The following is a 20,027-nucleotide window of genomic DNA, read 5'->3' as shown; positions in this document are numbered from 1 at the left end:
TCACCCTAGTAGGTAGTGTTTAGAGTCTCATTTAGAGGTGAGTGGTCTGCGAAAGCAGAAAATTTAAGCAGTTTGTTTACGGTCAGGTGGTTAGTAAGGAGGAATTCGAACTCTGCTGTAAGGTCCCAATCCCTCCTCCCTCCGCCCTCCAGGGACTGGGCCACGCCTCTTGGTCTTTCCAGCCCTTGAAATAGGCAGCCTCAGAGGTCAATTACACTTTTACCACGGCATCGGCTGGGCCCCTCTGGAAGGACCTCTCTGCCCCGGGGTTATGCAGGAAGAAGCCAGTCTCTTGGAATCTGGTCACTTCCTCTCCTGAGGGGACCACACTGAGTGTAGGTGGGAAGCTGCCACCTGCTGCTTTCTCTGCCCAGTCCCACTCTGGTCCTTGCAGAGGACAGCAAATGAGGGTAGAGGACTGCCCTTCCAGCCTTAACGGTCATTCCCTTTCGAATGTCGTGTGGAAGATGTAAAGTGATTTTCTAAGAGGGCAGGGACGACTCCTACATAATATCTCAAGTGCCAGATCCCTGGTTGCTCCAAAGACCTTTGGTACTAATGTCCCGCACCTTTCTCAGGATTCCCCCCATCAGTAACTCCTTGGACTCTGGATTCCTCCTCATGTTCCACTGGGAACCCAATTCAATCCTGAAGGCCACACCTTCCCGCGCCCTCTAAGCCTTGAGCAAGGCCTGCAGCCCCTTCCCTGCCTAGCAAAAGGCAAAGCGCCCGTGGGTGGGGGTGCGTCCCGGCCCACCGGCGTCAGGACATTGTCTCAGTTGCCGCTGGGCCTGACTTCTTCCCCATCCGCTCACAGGATCAGGGACGACAGTGCCGGACCCTCTCCGGCCACCCGCCACCCGCAGTTCTACGAGGCGGACTACATGCCCCATGATGCCACGGGGCCGAGCTACAGCAAGCTCTGCCCCGGGCACCCGGGTCCCCCCTCCCCTCTCCCCCGCATCCCCGCATCTCTCGCTGGCCGCTCGGGCTGAGGGCCGGGCAATGCAGCTGCGGGGAGCCGGGGGCGGCGGGCGCGCGTCCCTGCGGCGGCGTCCCCGGGGTTCGCGCCCCGTGCGCCCCCGCGCCCGCTGCGGGCGCCTGCTCCCTTTGCCGAGCGGCGTCTTTGTGTGCGGGGGTGTGGGAGGTGAGGCGCGAGTCCGCGCCGCGCCGCCGAGCGCCCGCTCCCTCTCCGGGCGGGTGGGGGCCTCTCCGCGCAGCCCGCCACCGCCTCGCGAGGACGCCCGCGGCCCGCGCCGCCCGCACAGCGCCGGGCGCGCCGCCCCCGCCCGCCGGCGCCGCTCGCACATGCCCGAGCCGCAGCCCGGCGAGCAGGCAGCGCCGGCCCCCCGCCCCGCGGCCCCGGGCCCCGGCTCCGGCGCCGTCCCCCCTCCCCGGCCGGGCGCCGCAGCCCTGGCATGAGGAGCGGGCGATGATCCCGGCCAACGCCTCCGCCAGGAAGGGGCCCGAGGGCAAGTACCCGCTGCACTACCTCGTGTGGCACAACCGCCACCGCGAGCTGGAGAAGGAGGTCCGAGCCGGCCAGGTACGAGCGCCGTCGGGGCGCCACGGGGACCCCCACGGCCGGACACGCCCGCCGGGTGTGGGGAGGGGGCGCGGCGCGGGCTGTCCCGCCTACCCGGCGAGTTTGCAGCGCTTCTTTGTTCGTGGCCGCGGCTTTTGTGCTTGTTGACCGGGAGTGGGTGATGGGAGCGGTCCCCACCCGCTCGCCTCCGGCTCCGACGGACGACCCGCACGTGCTCCGGGACCCTCTCAGGCTGGGGTCGGGGATGCCGTGCCCCTCCTCAGCCGAGGCGGAGGGCTGCGGAGAGGGGCTGCCGGCTCCGGTCTGCGCTCCATGTGGTGCCAGAGTCCGCCTAGCAGCCAAGCGGTGACACCTCCCGCGTGAGTGTGCGGAGGTGGGCAAGGCCTGCGTCGGGGGGGGAGGGTCACAGGTCAAGGAGCAGAGAATAGGCTGTGACATTCCCGGGCATCCCAGCCCCACCCAGTGCCCTCTACCCTCACGGGTGAGCGCTACATCTGTTTGCTCGGATTGGCCAGAGCCCCTGGATCCCTCAGACCCCGGCGGCGGCTCTGCAATGGGGAGTGGAGAAAGAGAGACCACCCGCCACCACCTTCTAGAGGGAAGCCCTCAAGGGCCTTGTCCAGGTGCTGAAAGGAGCTCTCCTGCCCTCTGGTGCTGGGGCCTGGCTTCCAGGCGCCGAGGAAGCTAGGGACCAATGGGCACAGGAAGGATTTGAGGTTCTGCACACAGACCGGACTCCTTGGCCCCTGCCAGTCAGTGAGAACGGGTCAGCCACCTTCGGCTGGGCGGTGGCCTCCCTGAGGATGGGGTAAGGGATGGGGTCTTCTGGTCATTCCTCAGGACCAAGGCAGGCACATGTGGTTCACAGGTAGTTCCCAACTCTGCCTTTGGTTCCCCAGGCCACATATGGGCATTTGGGGTGTGGGCAACTCAACCGCCAGGGTGGGAGAGTTGGAGCCAGAGCTGGGCCCAGCCTGCCCTGGTTTGTCTCAGGCTGCAGGCCGGCAGACTTGGCCCAGATCTCAGACTCTGGGGGCATGGGAGTGGTTCAGTTCAGGAGTTGTCCCCTTGGGGAACATGCCTTTTGAGGGCCACTTCCTGAGTCACAGGAAGTTCAGTTGGAGGAGCTGTCTGCTTCCCAAAGGACAAGTGAGGTGGAGAGCAAGGTGAGGGTGAGAGAGTGTGTCTGAAGTCCACCCCTGAGCCCTCAGAGCAGCAAAGCCTCCACCTCCACAGAGCAGTCCTAGAAAAGGCTGGGGTGACCTAAGCCTCCATGCCTGGTTGGGGTGTCTACTTTGCATTCTACCTCTGCTTAAACAAGGGCACTCCAAGTTGCTCCTCAGACCATGCCTCTGTTTATCTATCATAAAGGAAGTGGTTTGCCACCATAGAGTCCTGACGAAGGAAGCGAGGACTGAGCGGCAGGTCCTGGGGGACGAAGACAAACAAACCAGACACATCGCCTGCTCTCAAGGAGACCTGGTTCTGGCGGTTTGAGCGTGAACAGGGAAATACAGTACGAGGTGCTGGGTGCTAGGACACTCCAGTCTCCTTTCTTTCCTCTTTTCTTCCCCCTGAGGGCAAAAGAAGACAGGCTTCTGACACAGGTTCCAGCTGGAAGGATTTAAATCTGATCCCAGAGGAACTTCTTGATGGGGTGATTGATGATTGGTCCAAGGATTGTTGGGCCGAAGGCGAGTGGCTGAATCTCCAGAAGGTTTCAGTCCCGCTCCCTTGTCTGAGGGGTGGCGGGTTCTTTTCTTGCTGAGACTGGAGAGAGGCGAAATGCCCTAGAAGAAAAGACTCATCTAGGCCTCTCTGACTGCCAGTACTCAAGTCAGCCATCTTACTGGAGTGAAAGTGGGGTGGGGAGCCCGGGAACCTGCTGCCTGTGGGGGTGCTTTGGGGCTGCTGAGTGGGTTCCTCTTTCTCCTCCAAATGCCACAGAAACTAGGCAACAGATTCAGCCCCATCTTCACCCTCTCTGGGGAGGGGGGGGGGGTAGACAGGAATATAGGGCACTGGTTGAAGTTAACCCTTGTTCAGCCACAGAGGAGTCAGGGCAGTTCTCTCCCTTGTTCCGGGGGTGCCAAGAAGGGGAATGCCGGTCAGTCCTGGTGAGAGAGGCTCCTGGATGTGTCTCTGCTCTAGGACTGACCCAGAGTGACCCTTGCTTCCAGAAAGTGCACTATTCAGTCCTCAGGGCATGGGGGGCCCCCAGGGAGACCCCAAGGGGTCCCAGCCAGCCCTTTCCTGCCGGGGATAGAGCTGGGGGCAGCCACCTAACATCATAATGAAAGCCCGTAGACCCTAGGCATCCCAGCTAGGTCCCCGTAGCCCCCACTATCCCAGAACACATCCCGACTTTCCTCAAGAACACAGCAGCTGGGTTTCCCTGGTCTTCACTTGGCATAGCTGCCTCTTCTATGCTCCAAGAAAGCCCCACAGAGGCCCTCCCAGGGACAGGCTTGGCATCGCTGGCAGGCTGGGGGGGGATGAGTGGCACGGCAGGCTTCAGAGCAGGTTCAGTGGCTTTGCTGTCTGTCCCCCACAGCTCTTCTTTGAGCCTGAAAGCAGGGAGTGGTGGGGAGGTGGGAGGTGCTCATCAGGGGTTTTGGTGAAGGCAAGGGTCCATGGCCACCCCCAGCCAGAACCCAGCAGGGTGATGGTTGCTGTGTGGCCTGCTTCCCGTCATACGCACGCCTGTACAGGTTGCAAGGGGGGCAGGGGGCTGTAGGCCAGTTTCCCCTTGGCTGACGAGGCCCTGAGGTTGGCTCAGCCGGCTGTGTTCTTGAGTCATAAGTCCCTGGTGTTCCCCGGCAGGTGGGAGGTGGAGGTTAGGCTGCAAAGCTCCCAGTGGGAGGGCCAAGGGGAGCAGGGTTCCTCTCCTGGCAACAGGCACTCTGGAGGGGGCCAGACTGTGTTCCCAAGGAAACATTTTCTTTCCTCCTGGGGCTGGCTCCATCATGGTCCCCCCCCCCCCAGCCCCCCTCCTTGCTCTCCTCAGTTCATCCTCCTGACCTAGAGGCCGGCGAGATGGATTGTGGGGGCCCGAATGCTCGGACAGAGGCTACCCCACCCGAGGTACCTGGTGTGTCCAGAGCACCTGTGACCCCCTCTCCCCCTAAAGTAGGCAGTCCCTCAGCTGACGAGTAGAAAAGCTCAAGAGGGGGAACTACAAAGCCCAGAGAGCAAGCATCGACATGTCCAGGAAGCAGGGGAGGGGCGGTGTGAGAGGAGAGTCCACGGGTGCCCCCCTCAGCCACCCAGCTCATCTCAAGGAAGTATCCCACCTCCCTGACCCGTCCCACCTACCTGGTGGGAAGGCTGGGAAGCAGTGACCACCCCAGCCTCTGGTGGTCCTCCTTGGGGCTTGGGGAGGCCTAGGAGCAGGGGAAGGAGACCAAGGCTGAGCATGCAGAAGGCTCTGTGCTCAGGGCCCCTTCACCTTTCCTTCCAGCAGTGTGTCCTTGTCAGAGTCCATCTAACCAAAGGCTTCCATTAATGTGGAACAAATTTGAAAAATACCCTGCTAGCAGCCCGTGGGCTCAGGAGTTATGCACTGGACAAGTCTGCTGATCCCAGACTGTGTAGGATGCATCAGTAGACACCTGCAGGTCTGAAGGGCAGCGAGTACGCAGGGGCTGGTACACCTCGGCCAGTACAGGGACCCTGAGCGTTGAGGCAAAAGGAGTAGGACTGGCTTTTCCTAGGACACCTCTTCATGTGTGTGTGTGTGTCTAGGTGGGGGCCTGAGTGGAAGCAGGGCATCCCTCTGCCCAGGGAGCCCCAGCCCCTAAGCTCAGGAGAACCCCCCGCCCCAGCTTTTGTCCAGTGGAGACCAGCTAGGGTGCAGAGTTTCCTTCTCGCAGTGGGGAGGGCGGGTGTTAGGTTTCCTGAGAACTCTCTTCCTTCCAGCAATGAAATAGCTGCAGGCCTTTGCTGGGGAAAGTAATGAATTCTCCCACCTGGGCCTCAGCAAGGTGTTACTTCCACTGTAGGCCCTGCTGGGGGCAAGGAGGGGGAGCTTCTTGGTCGGGGAGTCAGCTGGGTGGATGCGGGGCCCACACCGGCCCTGGCAAACAGCAGGGCCTTGGGGACCCTGGGCTGAGCCCCTGAGGAATGGAGGGAGGGAAGGGCAGCCTGGCCCAGCTAGCACTACCAGCCTCTCTTGGGACCTCGAGGTGAGGCACCTGAGCAGGGAGGGTGGCAGGCAGCATCTGGGACTCTGGGGCTGGGTGGGGTGTCCTGCACGCTCCCTGGGGCCTTGTTAGCAGCAGCCAGGCATCGGTGTCTGGGGCAGGGCTAGTGGGACTCCGAGATGGCTCGGCTGCAGCCTCATGGGAGGACTCCTCCTGACTTCCCCAGCTTGGGAGCTGTGGCTCCTCACTCCCACGCCAGGACTCAGGGCCCACCTAGGTTGGATGCCCAGGGCCTCAGCCCATCCCATAATAGGGAAAGAGTAAATAGTGCTCTCCCTCCTGTGTGGGGGGCTGGTGTAGAGGAGAATGGGGGGGTGGGTAGCACCTCGATCTCTAAGCCAGAGCTCACAGGGCCATGCGGGCCAGGCACACTACATCCCCCCCCCCCACCTCCCGAGGTTCCTAATATATTTAAAAATGAAGAAATGAGGCTGCCTGGCTGGCTCCGTGAATACAGCTTGTGACTCTTCATCTTAGGGTCATGAGTTCAAGCCCATAGTGGGTGTGGAGTCTCCTTACAAAATTAAACAATGAAGAAATGCCAGCATAGGGTTATGAAAATTATACAAATTACTTAAATTATTTATAATATTTTGTTTTTGACAATGGAGTTCATTCTCATGTTTTAAAACATATTTAGCTGTTATTAGAGGAAAAAGTGGTAGTCCTCACTCCAGCCCTCCCCACCTTTCTCATTCCCTGGAGGCGATCGACCACTTCGGACTCTAGACTGTTCTGTTATTTACTTCTGTAATTATAAACAATATACGTCTACGACTATTTATTTGTTTGTCAGTTCTACATGTTACTACTTTCCCCTCCCCAGGCCTCTTAAATATAGTCATTTATGCATTTGTCGAACAAATACCTATGAGGTACGAGTTACATGGCAGGCACTATCTAGGGGCTGGGGATGTGGCATTGAACAAAACACAAGGGACCCTCCCTCCATGGGGCTTACAGTCTAGGTGAGGGAGATAATGAAAAAAATGAACAAGCAATCTAATGTGGGAAGAGGACTAAAGCAGGATTAGTGGTGACAGAGAGATACACAGCAAGTGTCATTTAAGACGGGTTGTAAGGGCAGACCTTTGGAGGAGGTGACATTTGAGCAACCACCTGAATGGAGTGAGAGAGAGCTTGCTGTAGCCACCTAGGGTATCGACAGAGTGGAGTTCGGAGGAGAGATGGGAGAGCATAGGAGTTCAAAGACTTCAAGGCTGTTGGCTGTTGGATTGCATTCCAAACAAGATGGGACACCTTGGGAAGGTTTTGAGCTAAAGGGTGTCGGCGACAATGGGTCGTGTGGAGAACAGACCTAAGAAGCCAAGAGAGGAGTGAAGAGACCAGTGAGGAGGCCACCAGGTGAGAGAGAGGGTGGCCGTCACCAGGATGGTAGCCTCAAGGTGATGAAAACTGAGAAGAGGTCGATCTGTTTTGAAGGTAGAGCCCATGAGATCAGGTCTATGCTGATGGATTAAATACAGAAAGTGAGAGAAAAGGAAGAGAGAAAGACAGTTACAAAAGTTTTGTTTGGGGTCGCCTGGGTGGCTTAGTGGGTTAAAGCCTCTGCCTTCGGCTCAGGTCATGATCTCAGGGTCCTGGGATCAAGCCTTGCATTGGGCTCTCCGCTCAGCAGGGAGCCTGCTTCCCTCTCTCTCTCTGCCTGCTTCTCTGCCTACTTGTGATCTCTCTCTGTCAAATAAATAAATAAAATCTTTAAAAAAAAAGAATTATTTAAAAAAAAGTTTTGTTTTTACCAAAAAAGGGGGTGAACGGAGGTAATATTTCCTAGGAGGGGAGAATTGGGGCAGGTGCAGCTGTCCAGGAATGGCTGGAGTGAAGGCGAAGGAAAGAGGAGAAGTCGCGGGAAGTCGGGATGTCCCATTTTGTCTCATGAATTCAGTTATCTTTTCGGATATTTCTGAGGATGTCAATTACTCTTTTCCCTCCAGAAACTCTTCTCCTGTTTCCTGCATTGACAGTGTTTCCTCTGGGTTTTTAGCGTCTATTTGCACGTTTTTGGTATCTTTCATGTTGGTGGCTTTCCTCAAATGTCCAGTCACCCTTGGCTGTTGGGGCCTATTTAAGAATGGGGGAGTGGAGGGTCGCCTGGGTGGCAGAGCGTCTGACCTGGTTTCAGCTCAGGTCACAATCTCAGTGTTGTGAGATTGAGCCCCATGTCTGGCTCCACGCTCAGTGCGGAATCTGCCTGGGATTCTCTGCCCTTCTCCCTCTGCCCCTCCTACTTACACACTCTCTCTCAAATAAATAAATCTAAAAAAAAAAAAAATGGAATGGTGATGTGGAGCTTATTGATGCGTGGGTGGTACTACTATGTAACGATTGGCTGAAAAGCTGGCCTGCTTATTGTAGGATCCCCAGATGTCTGTACCAGAGGTCTTTGGTGCCTCTAGTGTCTCCAAAGAAGAATTCTCCAATCTCCTCCTGCTAGGCGTGTCATGGGCAGTGGTGTGGAGGCAGGAAAGGGACTGGGCTTTCACCGTTCTCTACTTTTTAGCCCCATGACCTCATCTTCAGGCCAGTGTTCCCAAATCCAGTGCATCTCAGGCTCTGTTTCTATGGAGAATGAATTCCCAGCATACTGTGGAACGGAAGGGGGCCGTCTCCCAGCTTTATAAGATTGGGGAGAGGGCCAGGGGTTCTGAATTTTAACCAGCTCCCCTGTATTAACTCTGGGCCTTACTCATAATCTGCCACCCTCACTGCTTGCATGTTCTGGACATTTTAAGGCTGATCTGGCCCGACACTCACTGGGGTTCCCCTATGTGAATGCTTGGCTTCTAGGACCCTCTGCTCCCCTAAGTCACTTGCAAAACCCCAGCCACTTTCCACATTAAGATGTGTTAACATTGCTCGTCTGCTAATGTCTTCCCTTTACTTTTGTGGGTTTTAAATATTTTATTGACATTCTTATAGGTATAAGAATTTTCCTTTTGGGGCACTCTTCATTCCTTTGTACAGATCTAAGTTTCCATCTGTTAACATTTTCCTTCCACTTGAATTACTTCCTTTAACATTTCTAGCATGTCTTCTGGTGATAAATTCTCTTAGCTTTTTCTGTTTGTCCACAAAAATCTTCATTTCCCCTTTATTTTTCAAGGATATTATTCCACAGGATAAAGAATTCGAAGTCAACGTTTTTCCCCCCAACACTTTAAACATTTCTTCCTGTTGTTTTTTAGCTTGCATGGTTTCCCTTGAGAAGTATTCCGTATTTCCTGTGTTCTTCATAGTGTGTCTCATTTCTCAAAAGGATTTTAAGATTTTCTTTTTAACTACTAGTTTCCAGCACTTGATTATGATGGGCCTTGGTGTAGTCTTCTGGGTGTTTGCTTTGCCTGGAATTCATTGAGTTTTCTTGGTTCTGTGCGTTTATCATTGTGATAGTTTGTGCAAAAAATTACCACAGACTGGGTGGGTTAAAACAACAAAATTTTATTTTCTCATTGTTTTGGAGGTTGGAAGTCCAAATTCAAGGAGTCAGGAGGGCCCCACTCCTTCCAAAGGCTCCAGGGGAGAATCCTACCTCGCCTCTTTCAGCTTCCAGTGTCTCCAAGCATTTCCAGGCTTGTGGCTGCGTATTTCATTCTCTGACTCCTCTCTACATGGAACTTCTCCCTTCGTGGATCTCCCCAAAGACATCTCTTTGGATATAGGACCCACCTGGATAGTCCAGGCTAATTTCCTCTTGAGATCCTAAACTTAATTTCAAATCAAAGACCCATGTTCCAGGGTGCCTGGTTGGCTCAGTTGGCTAAACGTCCGGCTCTTGGTTTCTGCTCAGGTCATGATCTCAGGGTTGTGAGACTGAGCACTGCATCAGGCTTCACACTCAGTGCAAAGTCTGCTTGTCCCTCTCCCTCTGCCCATCCACCCTACCCCTCATGTACACGCATGTGCACACTCTCTCTCAAATAAATAAAATCTTGGGGTGCCTGGGTGGTTCAGTCATTAAGTGGCTGCGCTGCCTTCAGCTCAGGTCATGATCACAGGGTTCTGGGATCAAGCCCTCTCTGGGGCTCCTTGCTCAGCGGGAAGCCTGCTTCTCCCTCTCCCACTCCCTCTGCTTGTGTTCCCTCTCTCACTGTCTCTCTCTGTCAAATAAGTAAATAAAATATTAAATAAATAAATAAATAAAATCTTTAAAAAACCCCCAAACACCCATGTTCCAAAGAAGGTCACAATCATAGATTCTTGGGGTTAGGGTACAAACAAATATTTTGGGGGGACACCGCCATTCAACCCCCTACAGTAGTTAAAAAAAACTTGGAGGGGTGCCTCGGTGACTCAGCGGGTTAAAGCCTCTGCCTTCAGCTCAGGTCATGGTCCCAGGGTCCTGGGACTGAACCCCACAATGGGCTCTCTGCTCAGCAGGGAGACTGCTTCCCCCACCCCCCCCCCCACCTGCCTCTCTGCCTACTTGTGATCTCTGTCTGTCAAATAAATAAAATCTTTTTTAAAAAATGGGGAAAATGTTTAATGTTATCTCTTTAAATTTCAATTTCTCTTTAAATTTATCTCTTTAAATATAAATTTAAATTCTTTAAAGATTTTATTTATTTATTCAAGAGACAGCATGAGCAAGGGAGAGAGAGAGAGAGAGACCATGAGAATGAGCTGGGGGAGGGGTGCCTGGGTGGCTCAGTGGGTTAAAGCCTCTGCCTTCGGCTCAGGTCATGGTCTCAGGGTCCTGGGATCAAGCCCCACATCGGCCTCTCTGCTCAGCGGGGAGCCTGCTTCCTCCTCTCTCCCCGCCTGCCTCTCTGACTACTTGTAATCTCTATCAAATAAATAAACAAAATATTAAAAAAAAGAAAAGAAAAAAGAATGAGCTGGGGGAGGGGCAGAGGGAGAAGCAGACTCCCTGCTGAGGGGAGAACCTGATGTGGGGCTCAATCCCAGGACCCTGGGATCGTGACCTGAGCTGAAGGCAGACGCTTAAAGACTGAGCCACTCAGGTGCCCCTAAATTTAAATTTTAAAGAGATAATTTTATCTATTTAAATTTCCTATTTCTCCTACTTCCTAATCCTATCCTTTTGGGACTCCAATTACACATATGTTAGAATGCCTTATAGTGTCTCACAGATTGTTGAGGCTCTTTGAATGTTCTTCAGTGCTTTTTCCCTCCTCCGTGCTCTATTTCTGTTCTGTATGCTGTAGTTCTGTTGTTATATCTTCAAGGTCACTGATTTTTTTCTATTCTGTAGTGTCTAATCTATTGTTATTTCCATACAATGAATTTTTCATTTCAGATATTATACTAATCTCTAATTCTTTCCCCATGAACATTGTGTTCATGTGTTTCTGTAAACTCACAAGCACATTGAGCCATTCATCATCTTTATCATTTTTTAAAAGATTTTATTTATTTATTTGATAGAGAGAAATCATAAGTAGGCAGAGAGGCAGGCAGAGGGAGAGGGGATGCAGGCTCCTTGCTGAGCAGAGAGCCTGATGTGGGGCTCGATCCCAGGACCCGGAGACCGTGACCTGAGCTAAAGGCAGAGGCTTAACCCATTGAGCCACTCAGGTGCCCCTATCTTTTTTTTTTTTTTTTTTTAAGATTTATTTATTTAAGAGAATGAGATGGGTGGGAGGGACAGGCAAGGGAGAGAGAGTCTCAAGCAGACTCCATGCGGAGCAGGAAGCCTGACTGGAGTGCATAATCTCACAAGTCTGAGATCGTGACCTGAGCCAAAACCAAAAGTCCAACACTTAACTGACTGGGCTACCAAGGCGCCCCATTTTTATAATTTCTGAGTATCTCTCGATTATGGGTCATAGTTTCCTACTTCTTTGCACGTGAAGTAATTTTTTCCCTCATAGTTTGTAACTGGGCATTAGATGTTGCAGACGTTATCATGTTAAGCATGTAGATTTTATTTTCTTCCTTTAAAGAGTGTTGGGCTTTGTTCTGACCAACTAAGCTAGGTTACTTGTATATCAGTTTGATCCTTGTGAGATTACTTTTAATCTTTATTAGATCATATTTAGATGAGCCTCTTCTCTCAGGATGGTTTAGCCCTCCTACTAAGGCATCCCCATTCTTGGGTCTCTGTGCAAGGCCCTGGGCGAACAGCAAAGACTCTCCACTCTAGCAGGCTGGAGCTTGAATGTTTCCCGCTCTGAGACATGAGAACTGCTCAGAATTTACCACCCTATTGCTCCTTTTCTATCCAGCATTGCTGAGTTTCACTCTCTGCAGGGGAGTTTAGTATTCAGCAAAGACTCAGAGAAGCCCCGTGCAGATTTCTGGAGCTCGTTGTTTGCACAGCTCACTCCTTCCTAGAACTCTGTCCTGCAACTTCTGGCTACCTCAGCCTCTCTGAACCCCTCTCTCTGTCTCCTCAACTCCTCAGCAAGACTACCATGCTCTGCTAGAGATGCCCCTGCCTGAACTGCTATCCAGAATATTCCTCCAGGTAGAAATCTAAGCAATCATAGGGCCTGCCTTGTTTGTTTCTCTTACTCGAGGGATCACAGTCCTGGACTACTTGGAGCCTACTGTCTGAAAACAATTATTTCATGTATTTTGAAGCAGTAGTTTTCTCTGTTTATGGGAGGATGATTTCAGTTTATCTCATCATGGTTGCAGTAGAAGCCTTTTGACTGGCATTTTAATCAAGTTTGGGGAAGGAGAGAAGGAGTTATGTGATGTGGTCAGTTGATTGTTTTAAGCTAGAGACCTCAGACTTCTGAAAGATATTTAAATACTTATGTTTCACAGACATGTGTTCATCACCCGACAAAAATCTCATACAGTTAATCATGCTATTCACAAAGCAGTAATAGGATTTGTAAGAAAATAAAAAAGTTAATACATAGTGTTCCACAGGCAAAGGCCATGGGTTTGAAGTGGTACCATGAACATATTCTTTCATTCTTATCGATCTATTACAGCAGCTGTTAAACCTCACTCCATGACACATAAGAGATCTAAATTGATAGCCCACCCTGAAGCTGTGGTCTTGGCCCTGTAGGCTGGGTCCTGCCTCAAGTGCCCTCCTTGGCCAATGGCCTATCTAGGTTACCCTTGAACCCAAGGCTTACTCTTTCCAGGCAGCCCACTTCGGAGCTTTGGAAGAGTGAACCCAGTCAGGGGAGCTTGGTGGATGGGAAAGGGTCCTCCCTTTCTCAGAGCTGCTTCCTGCCCCGTCCTGCAGGCCTCTTTTCACCCACCTGATCCCCCGCGCCTTGTGTCTGTCTCTTCCATTGCCTGGTGAGGTGGGCAAGGCTGGGCAGCCGGGTGGCTGGTGCATGTGTGGAGGCTGCTGGGCTTGGATGGGCTGCCTCCAAAGTGACCGGGAATCCATCTTCGCCTCCTTCTCCAGGTGGACATCGAGCAGCTGGATCCCCGCGGGCGGACCCCCCTGCACCTGGCCACCACACTGGGACATCTCGAGTGTGCCCGTGTGCTGCTCGCACACGGCGCAGATGTGGGCAGGGAGAACCGCAGCGGCTGGACAGGTGGGCGCCCCTGCTCAACCCAGCCCCACGGCCAGGGTCTCCCAGCTTCACGTCCTCCTCCTCGGTGAGCCAAGGCGGGGGCACCCCAGGCAGGGTTCTGCCCTATGATGTCACGTCTTTGTCCCCCAGTGCTTCAGGAGGCTGTGAGCACCCGGGACCTGGAGCTGGTGCAGCTGGTGCTGCGGTACCGGGACTACCAGCGCGTGGTGAAGCGCTTGGCGGGCATCCCTGTGCTCCTGGAGAAGTTGCGCAAGGTGAGGGCCCACTGCTTGGCCTCCCCGCTGTGGCCCTCAAACCCTGTCTCTGGCACAGGCTGAGGCACTGTCCTTCTCATTCTCTAGGCCCAGGACTTCTACGTGGAGATGAAATGGGAGTTCACTAGCTGGGGTAAGGGGGCAGAGGGGGGGGCCTCTCCTGGCATTTGCCTGCCTCAGGACTTTTGCACCTACTGCTCCCCCTAGGCGGGGAGCTCTCTTGCCATTGCTCTTCCTGGGGCTCTTTCTCACTGTTGAGTTCCCAGCTCAGTGCCACCTTCCTAGCTAGGCCTTCCATGCTGCCTCAGACGCTGTTGGAATTCCATTATTATCACGTCCTTTACTTTGTAATGATTTGCTCATTTGTTTGTTACTTGTCATTCCTTGGTCGAAGGTAAGCTCCCAGAGGGCAGGGGTCCTGTCTTCTTCAATGTTGTATCCTCACTGACGAGAATAGTGCCTGGTACACAGTAGGTGGTTAATAAATATTTGTTGGAGGATGGGATGCAAGATGGAGTGAGTGAATTAGTGAATGGCGGCTCCTAGGGACTTGCTGGTGGCCAGGACTTGCCTGTCTCCGGCTGCAGGTTGCTCACATCAGAGTGACTGGTCTACATTCATGTGGGGGGCGCTGCGGAGTTCTCTTCTCCTTTCCTGGTCACACTGCTGACCCTGATCCCTGTGCCCCGAAATGGCCCAGTTTGGGCAAACTGAAGTCACCTCTGACCTTCCCTTCTACCTAGTGCCCCTGGTGTCCAAGATCTGCCCCAGTGACACGTACAAAGTGTGGAAGAGTGGGCAGAACCTACGGGTCGATACCACGCTCTTGGGCTTTGACCACATGACGTGGCAGCGAGGGAACCGCAGCTTTGTCTTCAGAGGCCAAGGTCAGGCAGGCAGGAGGTGTGGCAACGTGGGAAGGCTAGGGACATCCCTCTGCCTCCCTCCAACACCCTGTGCTGTTCTGTGGCTGGCAGACACGAGCGCCGTGGTCATGGAGATTGACCATGACCGCCGGGTGGTGTACACGGAGACCCTGGCCCTGGCCGGGCAGGACCGTGAGCTGCTGCTTGCTGCCGCCCAGCCCACTGAGGAGCAGGTGCTTAGCCGGCTCACAGCCCCTGTCGTCACCACACAGCTTGACACCAAGAACATCTCCTTCGAGAGGTGAGTGGGCACAGCCTTTGGACCCTTGAGCCAGCCTGCTGAGGGGGCCCTCACCTGGATGACTCTGCTTCCCCAGGAACAAGACTGGCATCCTGGGCTGGCGCAGCGAGAAGACAGAGATGGTGAATGGGTATGAAGCCAAGGTGAGGCCGCCGCTCCCTGATCCCAGAGCCCCCCTAACGCTGGCCTACAGCGAACTGGGCGGGTTGTCCTGATTACCCTTTCTCAGCTTTGGAGGTGCAGAGGCAATGCTGTGTGGAGGAAAGGGCACTAGACTAAGAGGCCAGAGTTTACTGAGGACTTACTACATTCACATTCAAGGCACTGTCCCCATGTTTATTTTTATATATGTATGAATACATGTGCGTGCACATGGGCGAGCATACACACCCACACATATACGCATACACTCTTGTTTAATCTCAACAGCCCTTTTGGGAAGGTGCTATTATTATTCCTGTTTTACAGATGTTTACTGAACCTTTCCCACAGTGTCCCAGTCCCTCTTGGCCACAACTGTGGAGTAGGGTATTGGCCCACTGTCTGACGAGGAAACAGGCTTGAGTGGTTATAGGATCTATAAAGAGTCGCACAGCTCTGTGGCAGAGCTGAGGTTCAGACCTTGGCTGTCTGACCCCCAAAGCCAGGCCTTTACTCCTGAGGAGACTGTGTTGGTCCCTCTGGGGCCCCTGTCAACCCCGTGGGGTCATGGTTTCCTCCTGGAAGGCTTCCCTGGCCTGCTAGGCTGGGCTAAGGCCTCTGCTTTTGGTTCCCACAACCCTGTGCTTCCCCCTCGAGAGGGGGTCTCACACTATGTTATAACTGTCCCTTTTCTTGTCTTTTCAACTAGTGTATGAACCCCAAAAGGGTGGGGATTATCTGCAGTTGTGTTCATTGACCACTGTACCCTTGGTGCATGTCTCAGAGCCTGGCACATAAAGGCTCCTCACAAAATGTTTGTTGAATGAATAAGAGAATGAATGAACGACTTCATATATTTACTTGTCCAAAGGCTGGGAGATTGGAGCAAACAGCTGGCCCCCAGTGGGCCCTCCCTCCCTTGCAGGAAGTGTTCAGAATGCCTTAGGGGCAGGGGCTAGGGTACCGGAATTGTCTTTGAGCCCTTTCCTCCTCTGTCCCTAGGTGTATGGGGCATCCAACGTGGAGCTCATCACCCGGACGCGGACGGAGCATCTTTCAGAACAGCACAAGGGCAAGGTCAAAGGTAATGAAGCAGAGGTGGAGGGGGGAGGTGTGAGAGAGCCACGCCACTCGAGTCCCTCCATCAGTATTCCCTGTGACATCCCAGCCAAGGCGAGGATCCCTTATTCACACAAACACGGTTCAGTTTCAAGTGCCAAGTGCTAATAATTGAGAGTGACTGCCTAGAGTGCAGCTCGAAGATTCTGGGCAGCATCTGAGCTCACTGGGAGAGAACGTGACAACTGGTAACTGCCGTTTCTGCATTGGGTTTGGGGTGGAAGTGTCACGTGTGCTCTTCATGGGCCATCCCCATGTAATAGTACATACCCTTGGCAGTAAGCCTGGGGGCCTGCCACTGCTCCTCTGTGCCTCGATACCACACGTGACTCTTGGGCATCAGCGAGTCTACCTAGAGTAGAAGGACGGTTCCTACCTCACAGGGGAACCGGATGAGGTCATTAAGACGGAAGTGCCTGAGGGAAAACACACACAGACACCCGCATATCCCAGCACTGCTCACCAGAGGCAGGTGTTTCTTGTCCAATGTCACCAACCTGAACCCTTTTGGAAGCTTCTCCTGAGGCCCAGGCCTATTTTTATTCCCGCTGTGCCATAGTGGTCCTGGTCCCTGTCCCCTGGAGTCCTCAGTCACCTTCAGATGCAGGTGCCAAGCGTTTGGTGTGGCTGAGTAGTCCTCCCCACCCACCAGGAACCAGCCTACTCCCCAGGTCTCAGGGGCTGGCATTGCGGAGGGTCACGGTGTCCTCTGAGATTCCACATTTCTTGTAGGCTGTAAGACACCTCTGCAGTCCTTCCTGGGAATTGCTGAGCAGCATGGGGGCCCCCAAAATGGGGTGAGTGCATGTCAGGGGTGCCCTTGTGTGGAAGGGTGTGGCTGTGGCTCAGGAGACAGCCTGGGAGGCGTCCTGCAAAGCATGGCCTGTGAGGGTCCATGTTTCACCCTGCCCAGGGTAATGTGAGCTGCACGGTGGGCCAGTTTGGGGGAGGGGTAAGGCTCTGGGGCTCAGGATCCCAAATGGTTGGCCTGGCATCAGAGACTGAGAAAGGCTCATGGGCTCCTCCTCATGTGGTACAGACCCTGATCACTCAGACTCTGAGCCAAGCCAATCCCACTGCCATCACTGCAGAAGAGTACTTCAACCCCAACTTTGAGCTTGGCAACCGGGACATGGGCCGCCCCATGGAACTCACCACCAAGACCCAGAAGTGAGGCCCCCTGATGATGCTGGGGAGGGGTGGGCCGGGCAGGGCTGGGTGGGGTCTCCAAAAGGTACTGGCTTCTACTATGCCCCTCACCCCTTGGGATCTGGGGGGGCAGGTTCAAGGCCAAGCTGTGGCTGTGTGAGGAGCATCCCCTGTCCCTGTGTGAGCAGGTGGCCCCCATCATTGACCTCATGGCTGTCAGCAATGCGCTTTTCGCCAAGCTCCGGGATTTCATTACCCTCCGCCTGCCGCCTGGTTTCCCGGTCAAGATTGGTGAGACCCCACCCCCCATTTCCTCTAAGCAGCTAGTGTGTGTGTGTGTGGGGGGGGGGTCTGTGTGTGTGGTGGGTAGGGCTTAGATAAGATAAAGTTTGAGGGTGCCTAAGGTGTGAGAAGCCAGGTAGTGGCACCCGACTGTTTCTCTATCCTCAGAAATCCCAATCTTCCACATCCTCAACGCTCGCATCACCTTTGGGAACCTCAATGGCTGTGATGAGCCCGTGCCATCCGTGCGAGGCAGCCCCAGCAGTGAGACCCCTTCCCCAGGCAGCGACTCGTCCAGCGTCAGCAGCTCCAGTTCCACCAGTGAGACCCTCCCCATCTGCGTGTCTACCCTCACGTGCCTCCCCACCGAGCTCTGGCCAGCTCCCTTTCCAGGCCGTAGGCCAGAGGGGGTGCTCTGGCCGCGCTCTGACCCCCGGCCTGGTGCCCTCAGCCTCCTGCCGTGGCTGCGAGATCTCCCCCGCGTTGTTCGAGGCCCCACGTGGCTACAGTGTGCTGGGCGGCCAGCGGGAGGCGGTGACCCGCGACGACGACGATGACCTGCTGCAGTTCGCCATCCAGCAGAGCCTGTTAGAGGCGGGCAGCGAGTATGACCAGGTGCGTCCCCGCTGCGCTGCGCCGCACCGCGCCGCCCCACCAGACTGCGGACCCCAGTGCCAACCTAGCCAACGGGTCCCCATCACTCCCTCCAGGTCACTATCTGGGAGGCGCTAACTAACAGCAAGCCGGGCACTCACCCCATGTCCTACGAGGCTCGCCGACAGGACAGGTCAGTGTCCTCTAGTCCTGACCCAGCATTCCTCCCCCGAAATAATACACGCACGGAGTCCCTCAGGACCCTGTTGCAGTGGGCGAGGACACCAATGGCTGGGCAGCCCCTCGAGGCCCCAAGAAACCGTGGTTCCCTCTGTAAGGCCCCTACTGGTTTGCAGAAGGCGTCTACCCCCACCCTTTCCTCACTGTAAGCAGCAAGCGGCCTCAAGGCCTTCAGCCCCCTACCTGGCAGGATGTTAGAGCTGGCATTCTAGAAGCTGCCCACATGCGCTGGTCCGCTGTCCACCGGGAGGATGGACTTGGAGGGGATGAGCTCTGTCACAGCCGGGCGGGATTCAGGGAGGTGATGCAGGACTCATTGCCGCCACAGGATGGGGAGGTGGCCTCCTCTGTCCTGGGGCCGCCACGCTGTCTCCCGGCCCCGCTTATGGGCAGGTACGCCCCGGGACCCTCGACGTATCTTACCCGCCCCCAGGAGCGCCCCGCCGACGCCGCAGCGCCAGCCCGGGCCCCCCGCCTCGGTGCCCAGCCCCAGGCCCAGCCCGCGCCCAGGCCCGGGCGGCCACGTGTTCCGGAGCTACGACGAGCAGCTGCGGCTGGCCATGGAGTTGTCTGCGCAGGAGCAGGAGGATCGGCGGCGGCGCGCGCGCCAGGAGGAGGAGGAGCTGGAGCGTATCCTACGGCTCTCGCTGACCGAGCAGTAGCGCCCTCTGCAGGGCCCATCGGCGCTGCCCCGCGTAACCCGCCACGGAGCCGGACTCGCCTGGGCCTGCGTGCCTGCCCGGCTGCGGCCGTAGACTGGAGCCGAGGCCTGCGGGCGGGAGAGGCGCCCCTGGCACAGGACCGGGAGGGCCTCGGCGCGTCCGCGGGATGCCTGTCGCGGCCAGGGCCCGGGAGGCAGCTCGCACGCCCCGGTCCCCCTGCTTTGCTGTATCCTGATGCCCACCACTCTATCTTGGGCTCAGACTTGTCCGAGGGAGCCAGGCCGTCCTGAAGGGGAGCCGGGTCCTCAGAGGAGCAGTGTCCCCCAACCCTCGCTCCTTATGGCCGGTCCTCCTTTTCTGCTCACAGAACCCACTGTAGGACACTGTCCATGAAGCCTTTGCATCTCCGCTCTTCACCCCAGGGGGGCAGCTGAGCTCCCCACGTGCTGTGTTGCTGCTTTGTCCCAGACACAAAACAGCACGTCAAGGGCCCAGCTCCTCCTTCACCCCGGCATTTCAGCGTCAAGTGCACTTAGCGGGGTGCCCGGCTTCCCCACCCCCCCCTTCCTGGGTCTCAGGGTGGTCCCAGTTTCTCCTTGGGTGGCCAGAGGTTGGCGTCCCCATCCCCAAGGCACACTTTTGTGATCAGGGAGTGTGCCCAAGGTGGGCCCCCGGGCCTGGGCAAGGCCTGGTTCCTTCATGATGTCTTGGCAAATGGGGGACAATATTTGCTCTGGGGGCGAGCACTAGACCCTGTCCCCTGGCCCTGCTTATGGGCAGGTGCACCCTGAAGCCCTCTCACCGGCTCAGGGCCCTGGCACCACCACCCATCCCTTCCCACCAGCTGCTGCTAGCCCTCTGTGGTCGTGTGTCCCACCTGCCCCCAGCCAGGGGCTGACTCTCAAACCCTTCATCCAATGGTGCTAACCCCCCGCTCTCCCCTGCCCCACCCCACCCACCCAGAGAAGCACAGACCCCGCTAGGGGCAGGGGCCCACTGCACACCCCTGTCCGCCTTCTCTCAGGCTGGCCTTCCTGGCTCAGCCAGTGAGGCTCAGGAGGGACACAAAAGGGATAGAAGAAAAGAACAAAGAGAAACTGTTCCTCTCACCTCCTTCCCTGATGTCAGGGGCACCAGACTGACTCTGAGGCACAAATAAAAGAGGCTTCAAACCCGAG

At 55.4% G+C, this 20,027-nt stretch overlaps 2 protein-coding genes across 3 annotated transcripts in view; one reads left to right on the top strand and one right to left on the bottom strand.

Moving 5' to 3' along the window:
• The window catches only part of ALDOC (aldolase, fructose-bisphosphate C), a 1,020,901-nt gene that overhangs the window by 915,891 nt on the left and 84,983 nt on the right, over window positions 1-20,027 (bottom strand). The window lies entirely within an intron of this gene.
• On the top strand, window positions 979-20,026 carry ANKRD13B (ankyrin repeat domain 13B). Of its 2 annotated transcripts, none has more exons than XM_082707085.1 (15): window positions 979-1,546; window positions 13,106-13,241; window positions 13,371-13,495; window positions 13,583-13,628; window positions 14,239-14,382; window positions 14,473-14,662; window positions 14,739-14,805; window positions 15,806-15,887; window positions 16,655-16,719; window positions 16,962-17,092; window positions 17,205-17,362; window positions 17,522-17,674; window positions 17,805-17,968; window positions 18,064-18,140; window positions 18,581-20,026. In XM_082707085.1, exons 1-15 carry the CDS (start codon window positions 1,433-1,435, stop codon window positions 19,137-19,139), a joined length of 2,211 nt encoding a protein of 736 aa, XP_082563211.1. In that variant the 5' UTR covers window positions 979-1,432; the 3' UTR covers window positions 19,140-20,026. The 2 variants fall into 2 exon arrangements, with proteins under 2 accessions (XP_082563211.1, XP_082563212.1); XM_082707086.1 differs by having other exon boundaries at window positions 983-1,546; window positions 18,621-20,026.

The sequence above is a fragment of the Mustela nivalis genome, assembly GCF_964662115.1.
Source record: "Mustela nivalis genome assembly, chromosome: 17".
Classification (NCBI taxonomy): domain Eukaryota; kingdom Metazoa; phylum Chordata; class Mammalia; order Carnivora; family Mustelidae; genus Mustela; species Mustela nivalis.
This window is presented reverse-complemented; position numbering and strand designations above follow the sequence as displayed.

Bases quoted from the DNA above. Each gene is read 5' to 3' on its own strand.
- ANKRD13B (XM_082707085.1), top strand. From the start codon at position 1,433: ATGATCCCGGCCAACGCCTCCGCCAGGAAGGGGCCCGAGGGCAAGTAC. The intron at 13,242-13,370 runs GTGGGCGCCCCT...TTTGTCCCCCAG, and splicing joins GAACCGCAGCGGCTGGACAG to TGCTTCAGGAGGCTGTGAGC. The intron at 17,363-17,521 runs GTGAGACCCCAC...CTCTATCCTCAG, and splicing joins TGGTTTCCCGGTCAAGATTG to AAATCCCAATCTTCCACATC.